General features: G+C 41.7%; 1 protein-coding gene across 4 annotated transcripts; it reads left to right on the plus strand.

Moving 5' to 3' along the window:
- The first annotated feature begins 4,907 nt into the window (after positions 1–4,907).
- Positions 4,908–16,827, plus strand: CMTM6 (CKLF like MARVEL transmembrane domain containing 6). 4 transcript variants are annotated; one of them, XM_084201625.1, is made up of 5 exons: positions 4,908–5,108; positions 5,225–5,370; positions 10,165–10,341; positions 11,244–11,339; positions 12,772–16,827. In XM_084201625.1, the coding sequence occupies exons 1-5, from the start codon at positions 5,027–5,029 to the stop codon at positions 12,925–12,927; spliced, it is 657 nt and encodes a 218-aa protein (XP_084057751.1). In that variant the 5' UTR covers positions 4,908–5,026; the 3' UTR covers positions 12,928–16,827. The 4 variants fall into 4 exon arrangements, with proteins under 4 accessions (XP_084057751.1, XP_084057753.1, XP_084057754.1 ...); XM_084201627.1 differs by having other exon boundaries at positions 10,165–10,245; XM_084201628.1 differs by having other exon boundaries at positions 11,287–11,339; positions 12,772–12,854.
- The last annotated feature ends 112 nt before the right edge of the window (positions 16,828–16,939 follow it).

Below are 16,939 nucleotides of genomic sequence, written 5' to 3' on the forward strand. Positions count from 1 at the left end.
ACTTCTGTGTATTTGAAGCTTCTAAATGTGTTTTTCCCTAAGCCCCCATAGCTTTGGAGTTTTTTGGTTGTTTGATTTTTAAATTCTTATTTACAAATGCTTATTTACACAAAGACTGTCCCCTACCGTGCCTCTTCATTCTAAAGTAGCCTGCTTACCTCCTTCAAATTCTCTTTATGCTACTGTTACTTCCTATCTGCAGCCCAATCATGCTTCCTGGGGGGAAAATTTACTACAAAAGAAAAATACCTGAGAATATTTCTGTGTCACCTGATGTCTTTGGCTTCTTGTTTCCCTCTGATGAGACCAAGGCTCCTGGGCCAGTTGCTTTGTCCTCTTGAGCTGCAGCTCCCCCAACTCCTGCTTTGGTGAGCGCAGACAATTAAGATGGGATTTACCGCAGCTATCATGCTAAACACAGTATCTGTGTCAGAGGGCCCTTTTCACAAAATGTAGTGCCAGTAAACCCTGCTCCCTGTTCTCCTCCTTTCACCATCAAGTCAAGCACCAAGCTAAATAAATTGGGTGAAAACACTGAAGCTAATTTGGCAAGAATACTTTCTTGCTCCGAGCTGGGGAGGGGTTAGGTTTGGGATTACCCCAATTTTTGGAAGAGTAACATTACAAATTACATTAATTTTGCTCTCAATCACTCTTCTGTGCCTTTTGTGCTGTTGGGTACAAAGTCTCAGACTAGCACATAAGATGCAGAAAGCAAAGAGATGATACAAGAGCTACAGGGCACAATTTTAATAACAATACTTTTAAAATTTTTTTCAGTATGAACACTGAAAAAATGCTACAACATAAATCAACTAAATTCCTTTAGACTTTCAGGGCTAGTTCAGTGTAGACCAGTTGCTGATTAGACTGAAACATTTTCAGGGGATTTTGTAAATCTTCTCTTCCTCCTTCTCTACCCTGTTCCCACGTTGGGTCTTTTGAGTATACTGGTTCTAATAAAACTGCTCTGCAAATTTTAAGCTTGAAATTTTGGAGTAAATGTCCACTTTATTTCCAGGCAGGTCATATTTTTCAGCTGAAAATTACAATTTCTGGAACGTGCACACAGCTTTTAGGTTTGATGAACTAGCCTACTATATTAACCTTAAATTTCTAGTGATACTTCTGAAATGCAAGAATTGTTGGGCTGCAGTCTCTTCTTGGGGAGCAAACAGTTTGCAGTTCTGCAGCAGCAGAACTGTTGCCTATCAAATACCTCATGGCTTGATGCTTCTCTGTGCCATGCAGATGCATGCAGAAAACCACTGAGAAGAATTAGCCTAAGCTTGCATTTGGAAAGTGTGGGGATTTCATCCCTGCTGCCATAAGGGATACTTAGTAATAGCTGTTAAAAATGCTAATTCTTCATCTTCAGCTGTTTAAAAATCACACATTCGAGCCTGTTTAGTGTGGTGTCATGGTTTGTGAAGTTCAGTTGCAATACTGAGCACAAAAATAGAGCCTCAAGAGCTAAAGAAAGTTCAGCAGATGCAACACATTGAAGTCTTCTCTGAGCTGATTGTTGCAGTACTTGGACTATTTAATTTGCTAGCTAATCATGCTGTATTTACTTCATGTAATACATGGGGAGAGTCTTGAACAGAATATATTGAAATGCCCATGTGAGAACATCAAAATGAAGGAGGGAGATGTGCTTCAGACAGGCTGTCTTCAGTGCAGTAACACACACTTCTTCCTCTTCCTCATCACTCTTCCAATGAAACCAAGTCTGTCTTTCAGTGGTTTGGACTTCCAAGCCGCTTTCCCATTTTTCTACTTCCTTCTTTTTTGCCTTCTGGCAAGAAAAGCAAAAAAACCCATAACTGCATTTATGAAAGTGAGAAAAGGAGAACATGAATTTGTGAGGCCAGTGTGAGGGACTCGGGCTTTAGTGTTTCACTGTTACACAGCACACAAAGCATGCCAAAGAGCCACTGGGGCTCACTTGATGAAAACAGCAATGCAGCTGTGGCTTGAAGCCCCCTTATTGCAGTAGCTGGCCTTTACTCAACTGCTTCAAGGAACTCCAGTCAGTTTTGGAAATTCTTTCAACATGGGTGCAAGAAGTGGCGACTGTCATACAGCTATACCGTGTACACTGCCATCTCCTCTAGTGAGGGGGCTTTCTCCATTGGTATTGCTTTTTGGTCACTATGGAGGGTGTCTTGGAGGAGATGTAATGAGGGAGAAAACCAGGTCACTCATTACTAATCTGCTTCCACTGATGTCCCTCTCTGTGCCTGGCTGACTGGAGATGTTAGATGCTCAGCATCAAACCATGGAGTTGCTTCTCTGCCACCATGTCCTGCCTTTAGCTCTGCTCCTGCCAGTCCAGCAGAGGCTGTGGCAGGGTACGAAAGACTTCTTTTTCTGGAAAACTGTCAGGTATAGCACATAACTGAAAGGAAATTAATAGCTGTATACCTGGAATGGGATTTCCATCACATCACAGTCAGCCAGTTACTGTTATTTGCATTAAACCCTATTGTAACTTACAGTAACTGTTGTTTTAATTCCCTCTTTAAAGGAAAAATACTGTACTGGAAGGTTAGTGCGATAAAAAGGGTGAGGAACACCTGCTGTCCTTCTGTGAAGAACAGCATAATGTAATGCTTTAAATATTTTCAAGATATCAACTGCTATGCTGTTGTTCAGTTTTCATTCCTTCTCTGTCACATGACCTTACAGTTCCCTAGCTTTGCTGTAGTTTCACTTTTCCTTAACCTCTTATTAAAAAAATAAATAAATTGGCCTCAATAAGTTAGGCTTTAAATAGCAAGCTAACCTTTATCATTCATGCATCGTTGATATGTATTTCCTGGAGAGGGCCTGAATGGGAAAACCAACTTAAAGACAGTAGAAACTGGAAAGAGGTGGCAATCTCTTTTATCTTTTGTAGTCTTGTTTTGTGTTTCTGTGGCTCCTTGAAAAGCAGTCTCTCCTCAAGACAGTTGTCTTCAGTACTAACATCTGTATTCATAATCTAGCAATGCTACATGAAGGCATTCTAGACTCACAAGGGAAGGGCTACAAAATAGCCTTACATGCTACTGAACATCCTAAAAGACCTGACAGCTGCTTCTGTCTCGGTTAAGTCCTGTCTCTGTCAGACCACAGTATAGCCTAGACATATGCTTTGTGGCTTTGGAGTTATTCAGACAGTTGTTTTTTTATTATCAAGGAAGAAAAGAAAACAAGAAGGAAATTTCCTTCAGAAAAGAGATGCCAGCTTCTGTAATGTAATCTAATTTATATGTACTAGTGTGAAAAAAGATAGTGAAGGCACTGGGAACTTATAAGCAGTAACAGCAAATGTTCCTGACTGCATCTACCTGCTCAGTCCTGTAGTCTGGGATGCTGCCAACAGAGCCATGTTAGACTCACCCCAATCCCAGGCAGAAGCTGGGACACACCCATGGTGATACCTCATTTGTTTTAGCGGAAACGCCCACGCCTTGGGAATCACAGGACTTGCCCTACTCAATGGCCTCCCAAGCCAATCCCTGCAGCCAAACATTGTTTTTGACAGTGGCAGGTCTGTATGATCCTGCCTGAGGACACTGTGCCTTCCCCTGGATTGTGTTTTCTTACTGGGAGAAGCACACGGCCTGCTGTTACACACTCAGCAGGGAGCATGGCCCAGCTGCTTTGGTCTGGCCCACACTTCTGCATCTGCTCGGTTAAGGGGGGGTCCTGGCAGAGCTAAAAGTAGCCCCAGCCTTATGGGGCTCTGTAGCACATTCCCACTACACTGTGTGGTTCCCAAAGAGAAGCAGTATCTGACAGCCTCACCTGTTCCCTAAGCAGGGAATCTGTTCCTCTATAGCTAACATTAAGCAAGGAAATCGCCTCTTTTTCAACCTGTAGCAATCTTCCATTTCCTTGAATTTAAACAAGTATAATTGAACTTGACTACAAAGGACCATTACAGCTCTGTGGGCAATACATCAATAATATAGAAGCAAACATAACACACCTTTGCTTACATATTAAAGGTTCAATCTACTCTTAGTAGGCCACAAAAACCATAGTTACTTTTAAAAGCTGGCCTGGGCTTGAGAGTATGGGAGAATATTAGAAGAGGCTTGGTGATAGGAGTATTTTCTCTCATTGGCAACAAGGAATGTCTTCAAAGACAATGATTCTTCTCCTGTATTCAGCATTGGTGAGGCCACACCTTGAGAGCTGTGTCCAGTTCTGGACCCCTCAATTCAGGAAGGACATTGAGGTGCTGGAGTGTGTCCAGAGATGGGCAACAGAGCTGGTGAAGGGTCTGGGGCACGAGTCCTGCGAGGAGCAGCTGAGGGAGCTGGGGTTGTTCAGCCTGGAGAAAAGGAGGCTCAGGGGTGAACTTTGCTGATATCTAGAACTGCCTGAAAGGAGGCTGTAGCAAGATGGGGGTCAGGATCTTCTCTCAGACAACTCATGATGGGACAAGAGGACATAGCCTCAAGCAGCACCCAGGGGAGGTTTGGATTGGACGTTAGGAGGAATTTCTTCACAGAAAGAGTGATTAGACACTGGAATGGACTGCCCAAGGAGGTGGCAGAGTCACTGTCCCTGGAGGTATTTAAGGCAAGACTAGATGTGGCACTCACTGCCACGGTCTGGTTGACACAGTGCTGGTGTTTGGTCATAGGCTGGACTCGATGATCTCAGAGGGTTTTTCCAACCTAATTGATTATGTGAATGTAACCAGGCAAAGCTTTGGCTTAAACCCACTCTTTTGATACCGTAACCTCGTGTGACAAGCGAATATTCGTGCAAACTTTACTTATCAAGCCCCGGATGGCGAACTGAGCCGGACCGGGCCTGAGGGGCCCCGCGGTCCGGGCCGTCCCTCACGCTCCCGCCCGCGGCCGCCAGGGGGCGGAGGGCGCCGCCGGCAGCGCCTTTGTCCCGCCGGGACCAACCGCCCGTGCAACGGCCGCGCCCCGGGGCCTCCGGGCTCCCCGGGGCCTCTCGCCCTTCCCGCCCGCCGCCCTTTGCCTTCGGGTTTTCCCAGCTGACAGCCGGCTCGGCCATGGAGAAAAGCAAGACCAACAAGACCACGGAACCGGAGGCGTCCGACCGCCCGCCGCCCGTTTTCTTGAGGTGTTTTCCAGGTAGGAGCCGGCGGCCCCGCCCGGCCACGGGGCACGGCTCCGCCTACAACCAGACCGCGGAACCGGAGGCGAAGACGCCCTGCCCGCCTCTCTCTTTTGCTTTCGGTTTTTTCTAGCTGGGTGCCGGCGCCCCGGCCCGGCCATGGACGGCACCGTCTACAACGAGACCACGGAACCGGAGCCGAGTACGGCCCGCCGCCTCCCCTTGGGCTGCACCCTGCGGCACCTTGAATGGCGGGTGCCATACAAGGTGTTCCAGACGGTGAGTGCCTCCTCCCTTCGCCGTGCGAGACCTGCCGGGCCTGGCGCGGAGGGAGCACCCCTGGCAGGATCTCTGCCCCCTGGGCCGGGGAGAGACTTAGAGTCTCTCGGGGCTGAGCCCGGCAGGGCGGGGGTGCCCCAGCCTGGGATAGAAACGAGCGTGTTGCGGTGACCTTCGGCTTTAGGACGATCCCCTGCCGCTTAAAAATTAAACTCCTCGGTGAACCAGGGCAGGCTGAGGAGATGGCCGCACACAGGCTTCGAGAGAATAGATTCTGCCTGTCGGAAAGGGCTGGCTCGCTGGGTCCGCCGGGAAGGTGTCCTGACTTAGGCCGTGGCATGGAGTCACTAAAGTTGTGCAGACCTGTAAATCAGGTGGAAAGCTGGTGCCTTATAATGCTGGTTCAAAGTGGTTTATGGTGGGGAACTGGTGGGAGTGTTCCTTCCTCATGTCCGAGCTGCGGGAGTGGGTGCCGACACCGGATGGTGCCGGCGTCCTGCGCCCGAGGCTCGGTGCTGCAGCCGCCGTGGTCCAGCTGCCTGCTGGCCTTAAACACCACCCGCCCCGGCTCAGAATCAGAGGGAAGCCTCGCAGGAAATGTAGCGCTTTCTTCTGAGGGCCGAATTGTATGAAAACAGGAGGAAGAAGCCTTTGGTTGAGCCACACCATAGGGGAGTAGAACTGGGAAGGGCATTGCTGGGTCATGAGCTCCAGACCTTCCTCTCTTGCCGCTCCTGTAGCCCATTCTAAGCCTGTCAGTCTGTGCTGTCCATGCTAAAATTAAGGAGCCTGTTTCTCCCATGATTTGTGGTAGAAATTGCACCAGAAACCCATAATCATGGTGGCCCACTGCATGAGACATCACTTCATGTCAGGCAGCCCTGGGCTCACCAGGAAATGGAAGGCTTATTATCTGCCTTTTATACATATTGTTGCTCCTGAATCAAGCAGTTGAGCTCGTGGTTCAAGGTCTTGTTCAGTGTTTGGTGATGGGCTCTTCCAAAATGTACCAGTGTGACTGCTGATAAGGATATGAGGAGCATCACTGTTATGTGCTAGCAGGGAATGAGTGAAACCCGTGGTGGTAAAGGGCAGCTGACTGCAAATGTGTGTCAGCCTGCTTTTTGCAGCCAACACAGTGGCTTTTTAGTTGGATGTGTCATGCTCACAGGAATTGTAGGTGATTTCCAACCCTTTCTCGTTACTTCATCATTGCAGAAAAGAGGATGTTTGGGTTTTAAGCTTCATCTCACACACAGTCAAAACCCTCAACCAGAAATGTAATATTCTTAAGTGTTTGTAAAGTGGTAACACTGCCAAAAATGAAGTTTTCTAAGAGTGTTTAAAAAAAAATCACAGCCAAGAATGCTTTAAATAAATATAATGGAACATAAACTCTTAATTCATCTACTGGAGATTATTAAAGCAAGATCTGCTGGGTTCTGCTCCCTGACAAGCAGAACGTTTATATAAATAGGTTCATTGACTAAAATAAAATAAGTGATTATGTAGGCAAATCTACTGATGTACCAAAGCCTTAAACTGTTTAGTTATTTAAAATGCTTTCTAAGTAGAAAAAAAGAAAATTTATCATTATCCTAGATGGGATGAATAGCTGCTTGATATGTTCTTAAATAAGCAACAGTTTGTGGCCTGAACCCATTAGTCAGTGAGAGGAAAAACAATGGAATTATAGTTGGTCACCCTCCTAATTTCCAGCATTCTTCCCTCCTTTTTTGTAACCTTTATCAAAATGCAGAGATCTTGAGGTCTGGGTCAAAACACTTTAAACAAGCCACGGAAAGTCCTGAAGGTGGAAGCCTCCTTCTCTGCGGTAAAAGGTCCCTGTTCTGGGAAAGAGTTGATTTTGGAAATGTCAGTGATGGTCATTACCTTTTGGCTTTGTGTTCCAGCAGTGGTTGTTACTGGGATTATGCCCTGATAATTGCTCTCCAGGACTGCTAAACAGGGTGTTGCAATCAGAAAGTGGGCTCTGTTCATTGTAGAGGTGATAAAGGGTTTTATAAAACACTCTGAAATCATCTGCAGAAAACTAGCTTCTAGACCTAAGAAATACTTTTCTTCAGATGAATAATGGCATGCTCTGTGACCTTAGCCAGTTCTTTAGGGCAAATGAAACAAGGAAAATGTCACTGCTAAAAGTCACAAATGTGAGTACCAAAAGGATGCTGGGAGGCATGTTATTGCACAGGTTTCTAGGATGATGTTGTCTTGTTTGTGGTTTGGTTTGTTTTTTTTAAATAGGTGGAATGCTTTTGTTAGTCCCTGACTGGTTCAAATTCAGCACAAAGGTAAATGACACAATGTGCATTGTGCCAAGATTGAGGTAGATACAAATTCTTACCTAAAGCAGGACAAGTTGTCATCAACTATTGTTTAACTTGATTCAAAATGCCCTAGCTGGAAAGAAAAGCTGTAATTCAGGCTTAAAAATCAGCTCCTTTTTGAGGTGTTAATGTCCTGTAGTAGCCCGAATTGTGCAATAGAGAATTAATATGTGCACCTACCTGAACAAGATTTTGTACAGGAAATCCCAGTACCTCCCAGATGCCAAGCATCTCCACAGGATTGTTGGCAAGTTCATTGATCTGCTTTATTTTTGTAGCAATTCATTTGTTAAATTCTTTTGTAGCAATTCACTTGTTAAATTTTCTTTATAAAATTGACATTTGTTTAGAAACTTCCAACAGTAATGTCAGTATCAATGAAAAATTGTTTGCTGGTAAGAGACAGACGAAGATGTTCAATTTCTGGTGTCTATACAGACAGGACAAATAAAAAAATACAAAACAACTGCTTCTCCAACAATGCTTTTGGTGTTGAAAACTTTTATTTTTTGGTGGTAGTAGGACAACAGAGGAATACCTTTTTTTCCTGAAAGTGATATCAAAGAGCAAGTTAAGAAATCCAAGCAGAGCTCTCTGGCATCTTATAAATGTGCTGCTGATACATTAACTTAATCAAAGGACTTACTCAAAGTTCTTCAAGCCAACTTTTTAAAAATTTATGTACTTTATTTTATTACTCAGCTTATTAATAAAAAAATTGAATATCGACTTGAACAAGTCCCACACAGGATTGTACTTGGTAAATCTCAGTTATTTGACACTGAACCCTTTATAACTGCTCTTTGAGTGGGATTTTTTTTCAACTTGTACACTCAGTGGAGAAGCTTTTTTCAGCTATTTAGATAATATTATGGATTATCTAGACATATACTTTCTTTTAAGGACAGGTTTATTTTCTCTCTGCTCTGTTTCAGCCCAAGTGAAAGTGATGACTTTCCATTTCCAGTGCTTAGAAAAAGAGATAAGTTTTCATGTACAGTGCTATCTCACAGCTGACCTTGTGAAAAATGTGAAATTGAAAATTCATTGGATGCAGCTATAAGCCCATCTTTACAAATACAAAAAAAACCAAACAAAAACCAAACCATAAAAACTGGAAAGTCAGAGTTTAAAACATTCCTGGACTGGCATTGTAGTTCACTAGTTTAGGTGCAAGGGCTGCTGAGAAGTTTGTGTTGCCAGCCACTGTGGGAGGGAAAGTAGCATGTGGAGGCCTGATAGTAATATTGATGTTTCCCAGCTCCTGTTCTTTTCCTTTCTGAGCTCCTGTTGATATTGTTGCATTTCCAAAACATGGTTCTCTGAAGTGCTCTTCTGAGCTTAGTAAGGGGAGTTTACACTTCCTACAGCTAAATTGCTGTTCATGTTTTTACTGTGAGAAAGCTGAAAGCAAAGACTGGTGGTTATTTTCCAAGAAAAATTCTGAATCTTAAATATAGATTTTCATTTTTTTTTAACAAAGAACTGTCAACCTCTTTATTGCCCACATACTCTTGTTAAAAATACATTCGCCATTCTCATATCCGTCTCAGTTCTATGACCCAGTCTGATTCCTGCTCATGGTTTCATTTTTATTTGGTGAACTCCTTACTAAGAAGATCTGTAAAGCTATGCCAGGTTTATGAGACAAAGGAAATGATGCTATTTATGGGATGAAGGAGCTAGCAAGAAGTCGCCAAAATAAGCGAACGGTTAAATAAAGCAATATTCTTTCTTGTACAGTAAAATAGAAAATCCAGCAGCGGGGATATGGTGACTGTATAGGAAGAAATTCATATTCTTTTCTCAAAACACACTGTGGCAGGAAGGTGAAGATCTCTGCATAGATTAAACATTTTCCAACGTGTTTGAACATAGTGTAAGGTTTCAGTTCCTGCAAGAGCAGTTGAGCTTCCGTCATTCTGGGTCACAAGAGTGTGAGTGTTGGGTTCATGGACTTTCTCTGAAGTTTTATCAAGTGAGGTAACATCAGCTGTGAACTTTTAGGGAGGTAGCTGAGTGTGTCAGGGCTGTCCAGTCCCCCACTGCCCTGAACCCAAATATATTCAGAACCAAGTGCAGCTGTATGTAGTAAGCAGCAGCATTTTGCAGGATGTGTGTTCTCCATGCTGCCTCGTCTGCTTCAAACTGGCAGTTGCACAAAACCACAAAACAGGAATCTTGTCTGTCTAATCAAGAAGCCTCTGTTTGGCTGTGTGCTCAGCTTACCTGAGTGTACTTTATGGACCACCTTTAACAGCCAAGTGCAAACCATGTCATTGCATAATTACTTCGGTCTGTAAGAAAATAGTGCGGAACTTCACCAAACTCTTTGTAGATTGAGAATTTTTGTCACAGCTAGCTTTATTAATCTTCATATCAGAGATGTCTGTTTGTTGAAGATGTTAGAGACTTGATCCAACTCAAGCATGTTATTTGTTTGCAGATTTTCTCTTTTGTGGCTGTTGTTTGTGAAGAAGTTGTGGAAGAATGCATCACTTGTAGTGGACTTTACCTCTTTGAATTCGTAAGCTGCAGTGCCTTTCTTTTGAGCCTCCTGATTCTGTATGTGTATTGCACTGATTTGTATGAATCACTGGGGAAAGATAAAGTGCAGAAACTGGTAAGAAAACTTTTTTTTTTAAAAACAGACCATTTCTTCTGAGTGCAAAAAGTCTGCTGTCGAGTAAAAAGCCTATGCAAAATGAATCTCCTTTTCTTCTCCATGTAAAGGGTAGATTAAAGTATCTTATAGTTTAAAAATGAGCCAACTTTGCGAGTTTATATTGACATATTTGTCAAAGCTGGCTACCTGCAGGACTTTAGGACTTGTGTGGAAAAGTCATTCCACATTAATGCTGCTAACACTACAGCATAGCTATTGCAGATCTGTATGCACATGGAATACAGTTTACCACCAGCATGATGCTTGCAATTTAAAAAAAAAATTAAAAAGTTTACTCTATCTATTTCCCTACTGCGTGTAGACTACCTCATTTTTGGCAATAATCATAGCTCGTTACACTTTATGGCTTCATACTTCAGAGGATCCAGCAGTGGGAGAAAGTTGCTCTGTGAAGTCAGTAGGAATGTTATTCCATCTCACAAGTATCCCTTCCTGTGTGCCTTCAGAGCAAACAGTGTTGTTTTTATGTGAAGGTACAGATAAGGGAGTGTTTGAATGAGCGCATTTACTTACAGTTTTCTAATTTCTTAAATGTTTTACATAAGGAATATAGCTACCATGGTTGTCCTGAGCTTGAATTTGATGGTGAAAAAAGGTTAGATGAAATTAATTAAATACTTAAAAAATACATAAAACAGCCGACTCCCTTAAATAGCTGATAATGTTGAATGTCATTTGGAATTTAGTTGTAAAATGTATTTTCTGAAGGTTCCACTAGCATCAAAGTATCGAAATATAAATTCACTAGCAGGTTAACTCAGCTGTTGTTATGATGTTTGTTCTTTTTAGGTAACCTATCTACAGTTAAATTATATAATTTTTTTAATATATATTTGCAGAATTTTTGGGCTGTGCTGGTCATAGGTGCCTGTTTTCTGTTAGCATCAATAGTGTTTTCTGCAACCTGCTCTGACCCTGATGAAATTGCTGCATGTGTAAGTCTTAAAATGGCAAGATTTACTTTGTATTTATGTGGTTTATTATTTTCTCTGCCTTCTAAACATCACTCAATTTGCAGAGCAGAAACTGGGCAGGGAATAGAGCTCCGTGCATTGTGATGTTTCAGGAGCCAGAAACTTACCGTAGGAAATCCAAAGAGCTGGCATTCCTCAGGGTTGCTGGAAAGTTCTGTGTGCCCTTGCAGCTCCCCACCTTTTGCCTCCTGCCTCGGATTTGTATTATTTCCTGTCATCTCTTGCTGTTCAACATTGTCATCTCTTGAAGCTTGCCCAGTTCTGGGATACACTACTTCTGAAATTTCTGTTTTTCCTCAATTGTCCTTTCATAATTTTACCCCCCCACAAAGTCATCAAGAAATCCTGTCTTTTGCTTTTACAGAACACATGTGGGCAATACTGACTTGCACAATTGCAGTAAGAGCAGCAGATTCCTCAGTGACAGAAACAGTAGAGCAACGGGGCATTTATCTCCTAGGGAACACTCAGGAGGCTCAGGGCAAGGCACTAAAGGGGCTTTTGGGATGCTGTAGATGTCATAATTCCCTAGTCATTTGAATACTTCTTTTGAGTAACCTTGGAATTGTGAACATGTGAGTTTAAAAGATCAAATTCTTGAATGAGAAGAAATGATGTGGAAAAGAAAGCAAGATAATTCTGTTCCATGGCAGCATCAGCTATTAGAGACACACACTTTTGTATAGTCATCTTATGTGATGTAGATCTATTTAGACCTAATAGTTTGAGCATAAATTAGGTGTCAGCTTTGCTTTTTTTTGTACAGAAAAAATAAAAACTACTGTGATTTAATACTTATTAATGTCAAATTACTTTGGTCCAAACCAGTTGTCTAAAATTTAGGTAGAGTTAGAATAATGCATATGTTTCTTTCCTTGTTTGAAAAAAGCTGCCTTCTCTTTACCACATGTCATCTTGCCATGACTGGTAGCAAAATGTCATTCACAAAATGTCATTTCATTCTCCCTTGCTGACCCAGGCTCTGCAGATCTTGTCTTCCTTCATCTTCTGTGTGTTTTTCTTCATTTACTCTCATCAATTAGCAGCCTCTCTTGGATAAATAGTCTGCTATATGCTATGCTACTTTAATAACTGATTTTGGCAATGCAACTAATTTTTAACTAAACTTTTGCTATTAAAGGTTGATTAGAACACAGGTTCACACTTGATTAAAAGAATGACAACTGTAAAAACTTCCACAATGAATGTGCTAGAATTATGATTTCTGATCTAATTTCAATGGAACTATCAATTTAAGGAGGACTGTAATCTCAATATTATAAGTGTTATTAATGTATATAAAATGGTACAGTGAATCTTTCCAAACAATGTTAGAATAAATACTATTACTATTTATGCATTTTGAAGTCACATATTTCTGTCCTTTTCACAGGTATTTGGATTTTTAGCGACTTCTGTATTTGCAGCTGAATTTGGTAAAGATCTTTGTCTCTGGCGAAAACAAAAACAGAACATGGATGGACGCCCTGAAAAGCCTCGTAACACTCCGAGTACCACAGAAAATCAGCCATTGAATAAACAAAGATAACTTCCTGAAAGTGTTTCTTTTTTTTTTTTTTAATTGGAGCAAACTAAAATGAACTTTTAGTACACTGTAGGTAACAACTTCTCTTTCTTTGTTCAAGTTGATTTTGCACACGTTGCTCATCACAAATTTTTATGCTTTCTTGGTCAGGTAATGGCATCTTGGGCATCATGTTCTGAGGTACCTGGTCCTGCCACCTGCTGGGATGACAGGCACAAAAAAACCTTGGGTCTAAACTGAATAACTTCAGAACAGTAGTGTGCTGATTTGATTTTGACAGACATGACTAATAAAGGTTAATGTCTGAGGCATAAATTCTGAGCTATAACCTAAAGATATTTCCTGGTTAAATGGACCAGATGTTTCTGTTGCGAGTTAAAAATTAGGACAGCAGAATTCATTTTTGTACTTCCTGGTGAAACTGAATGCAGAAGGAATAACTAACTGGAATTTACAGGAATGTTTATCCCTAAGTAAGGGGGTTTTGGTTGTTTTTTACTGCTCCTGTGTCTCAGTTCTGTCTGTGGAGGTCAGTTTAATGGTATAGTGACTGTAGGGAGTTTATGGGGAAGGTAATGTAAATGATATATTGAGGAGACAGTTTTGCACCTCGTGATTGGGAAAGTTTGGACTTGTATGCCAGAATCTTCTTTCAGATGGTTTCAAAAGCTGTAACATTTGCAGGAAGAAACTTGAAAAGCCAGCAGTGGGAGGAATAAGATAAAGAATAAGTATTTTACATGAAGCAACCCCAGAAGCAGCAATCTGAATATCGGTGGAAAAAACCTTAGAGCATGTTGGTTCTACCCTGGTGAATATTACTTGCAAGGTTAATGCCATATGCAGCTTGTTTATGTATAGGTGATGCTAAGTTTTGCCAGAATGGTTTTAAATGTCACCATTTTCTGTGTTTATAGATATGGCAGTAGCTTGAGACTCCTTGCTGCTGGCTAGCTCAGTTGGTAAACAGGTAAATAAGCACTTGTCCCCTTGATTTGTTTTGCAAGCAGCAGTCTGTCAGACTGCAAGGAAAACTACTGATGGGACACGTATCGGATAAGTGACGGATGTGTCAGACCAGATGTTGATTGCTGTAAAAGAAATGAAGTGCTGAAAAAGCATTTTTCTGATGTCTGAAGTAAAAGCAAGACTGCTATGCCTCTCTTAAGAGGAAAGCTTTCAAAAGCAGAGCAAATTACTGTAAGCCAGGAGATTTTCCAAAATACCAAAGCAAATGAGAAAAACCTGATTGAGTGCTTGAGACATTTGCTGTGTCTCCCAGGCATTAAGTGCATTTCACCGATATCCCAACCTGGTGTGTTCCCAGTCCTGTAACCTATTGTGGCAGCATTGAGACCAAGCCCTCCAGAAACTGCCTGAGCTGTATTTAGGAAAGGAAGAGGAAGTTTTAAGACAAAGGACAGTAATAGCAAGTCAGAATTGGGGTTTTTTTCCCCCATTGCTGCCACTTTCTGATGAGTGTAATTTTGTGATATTCTGTCTTTCTGTGGCCTGAGACTTAAGCCGAACACTACACTTTGCTTGGAGGATGCCAAATTTTGCTGGGTGGTGTGAAGCACCAAGTTAAAGCCACAGCTTGGTTTTAGAACTATGCATAGAAGAGATATTTTCCTTCATAGAATTTTCTGTGTTGTAAAGAAGAAATGCTCTTTGTACTGGCTTTTTTTTCCTCTTGTATTTATTAGTGCCTGTTTGCGCTAAAATCTGATTTCAGTCAGTGCTTGCTGTAGCTGTCTCTGATAACTGGGTAGATTAGAGATGTTTGGTTTACAAGCAGTGTTACTGGTGATACAAAATAGCCATAATGAGAAGTATCTCCTCTATGATCTGTAATGTCTTACTCTGGGGACCATGCCCATATAAGTGACATTCCAACAGTCTTGTTTTGGTTTCTTTTTATTGCCTAGAGTCCTGCTGAATTTTTTTCCACACCAAAATGTCTATAGTCTTTAAATCTTCATCTGTAATTGGTAGCTGTAAATATAGTGTAAGAGCAACACTGTGCTGCTAAGTATTTATTAAGCAATGCAGCACCGTAAAAGGACTTTTATCTTGAGGTAATTTCTCCTATTATTTTTCTCAGCCTGAAGATAAGTTAATGGAAGTCTGGGTTTTGGTTATTTTTCTATAGGCTTTTCCCCACCTAAGTGATGTGTTACTGATGTCCATTCTTGGAGATACAGAAAGGGATCTGTAAAGGGATACAGAAAGGGATACAGAAAGGGATCCTGGCCTTGGCAGTTTACCTGGCCATAGTCTGTCACATAGTAGTTAAATATTAGGAGCAAGTCACAGAATGGTTTTAGGTTTAAGGCAGTTCCCTAAAATGTTGCTTCCAAACCAGTTGTTGGCAAATATGCATGATAGTGCTGTTAATCCTTGCACCTCATAAGGTGTCTTTGCTCTGTTTTAAAATCGTTGAGAAGCAGATTTGCGTGTGTGTGTGCTGTTTTCTGCTTCTGTGAGGTTATTTTTTTAACTGCTTTATCAGTTTCCTATATCCTAGCTTTCCTTATCACTCCTAGGTCCTCTGCTCTCCCAGTCTAGGTGGGGGAGAGGCTTCCTTGCTGCAGTGGCTGAGCAGACTTGTCTGCAGTCTTGACATGCCCCTTTGATGCCTCTGGTGTCAGGTGCTGGCTTTAAATGTCTGTCTCTTAATTAGACTGATCCTAGAGAATGCTGTTGGAGCTGGATTAAAGGTCTGGTTCTGCAGGAGCTCTCTGTGTATGCTGGGTGCCTCTTACCCCTTGTGCTCTGTCAAGAAAGCCCTTTGCTTGTTACTCAACCTGCTTCTGATGAAATCAGCCAACCTTATTTAAACCACCTATTTAAATTGCTTCCATTAAGGCTGATTTTTGCTTAAGCAGATTAGGGATTGTTCAGGAGAGTGATAGGAGCTCTGGCAGAAGTGCTGCTAGATACAACTGCCTCAAATTTCTTCTGTTGGCAAAGTGAACATGATCTCAGTACATCATAACTGGTACTAAAGCCTGTTGGAAAGAAGCAGCTGGCCCAGTACACCTATCTGGGGATTGTCTCCTCCATTCTTCCCCACAGTGCTTGGCAGTGGTGTTGGAGCCTGCTCAGACACTCAGCTTTGGTGTTTTCCAGCTGAACCTGTCAAAGTTAAGGCTCTGCAGCCACTTTCAAGGCTTCTTGCAGTGCCTTGAGAATCAGTGGAGAGGATTTTTCAAGATACGTGAGGACTTGTCCAGTGGCTGGACTGTGAATTTCTGCTCTGAAGATTTGTTCTGGGCATGGTGTAGATTGAGTGTTAATTTTTGTGTTTGATGTTTAGCCCACGTTAAAATCACAGTGCTGCCACTGCCCTTTGGTTCTGAGTATGGGAAGGAATTATACCCTGTGCTTGAAAGAGCAGGGATGGGTTGTGGTCTGTTACAGGTGAGTTCTACCTTTGCACCTTCCAAACTGAAAGAGCAGTGAACAATCTCACACAATTCTCAGAGCTCAGCACAAGATGGTTTCGCATAATGGCTGTTGTGGTGATCCTCGTTCAAATGTGTGCAATAAAATACCAAGCTTTCTACATGGAAGGGAAATGCTTAGTGAAAATTTTCAAAGGTTCTATAAAATTGTAACAAATAAAGATGCTGATAGTGCCTTTAGGATGGAAATCCATCTTTTTTTTAGTCTATTGCTGTAAACATAACTAGCTCTCTGGATAGTAAATTTTATGCTGAACAGAGCTATATGTCACTTTTAATACCATTAAGAATTTAAATGATTTTTAATTATTGTTAAAGCAGGATGATAATACATTAATTCATATATATAAAGCAAGAATTTTATAGTTTCCAGTGTTGCCATGAATTTCCATCTAAAGAGTTTTTTAATGCTTGAATATTTTTTTATCATTCTAAACCTGTGATCTTTTTTAACACATTATGTTTTCTTGATCTAAGGAACTTTATAAAATATTTTGTAATAATTTTTTAAAATAAAGGTTTAGTAAATAAGTGTTTCTTGTTTTTGC

This window comes from Fringilla coelebs (assembly GCF_963513975.1).
Source record: "Fringilla coelebs genome assembly, chromosome: 1".
Lineage (NCBI taxonomy): Eukaryota > Metazoa > Chordata > Aves > Passeriformes > Fringillidae > Fringilla > Fringilla coelebs.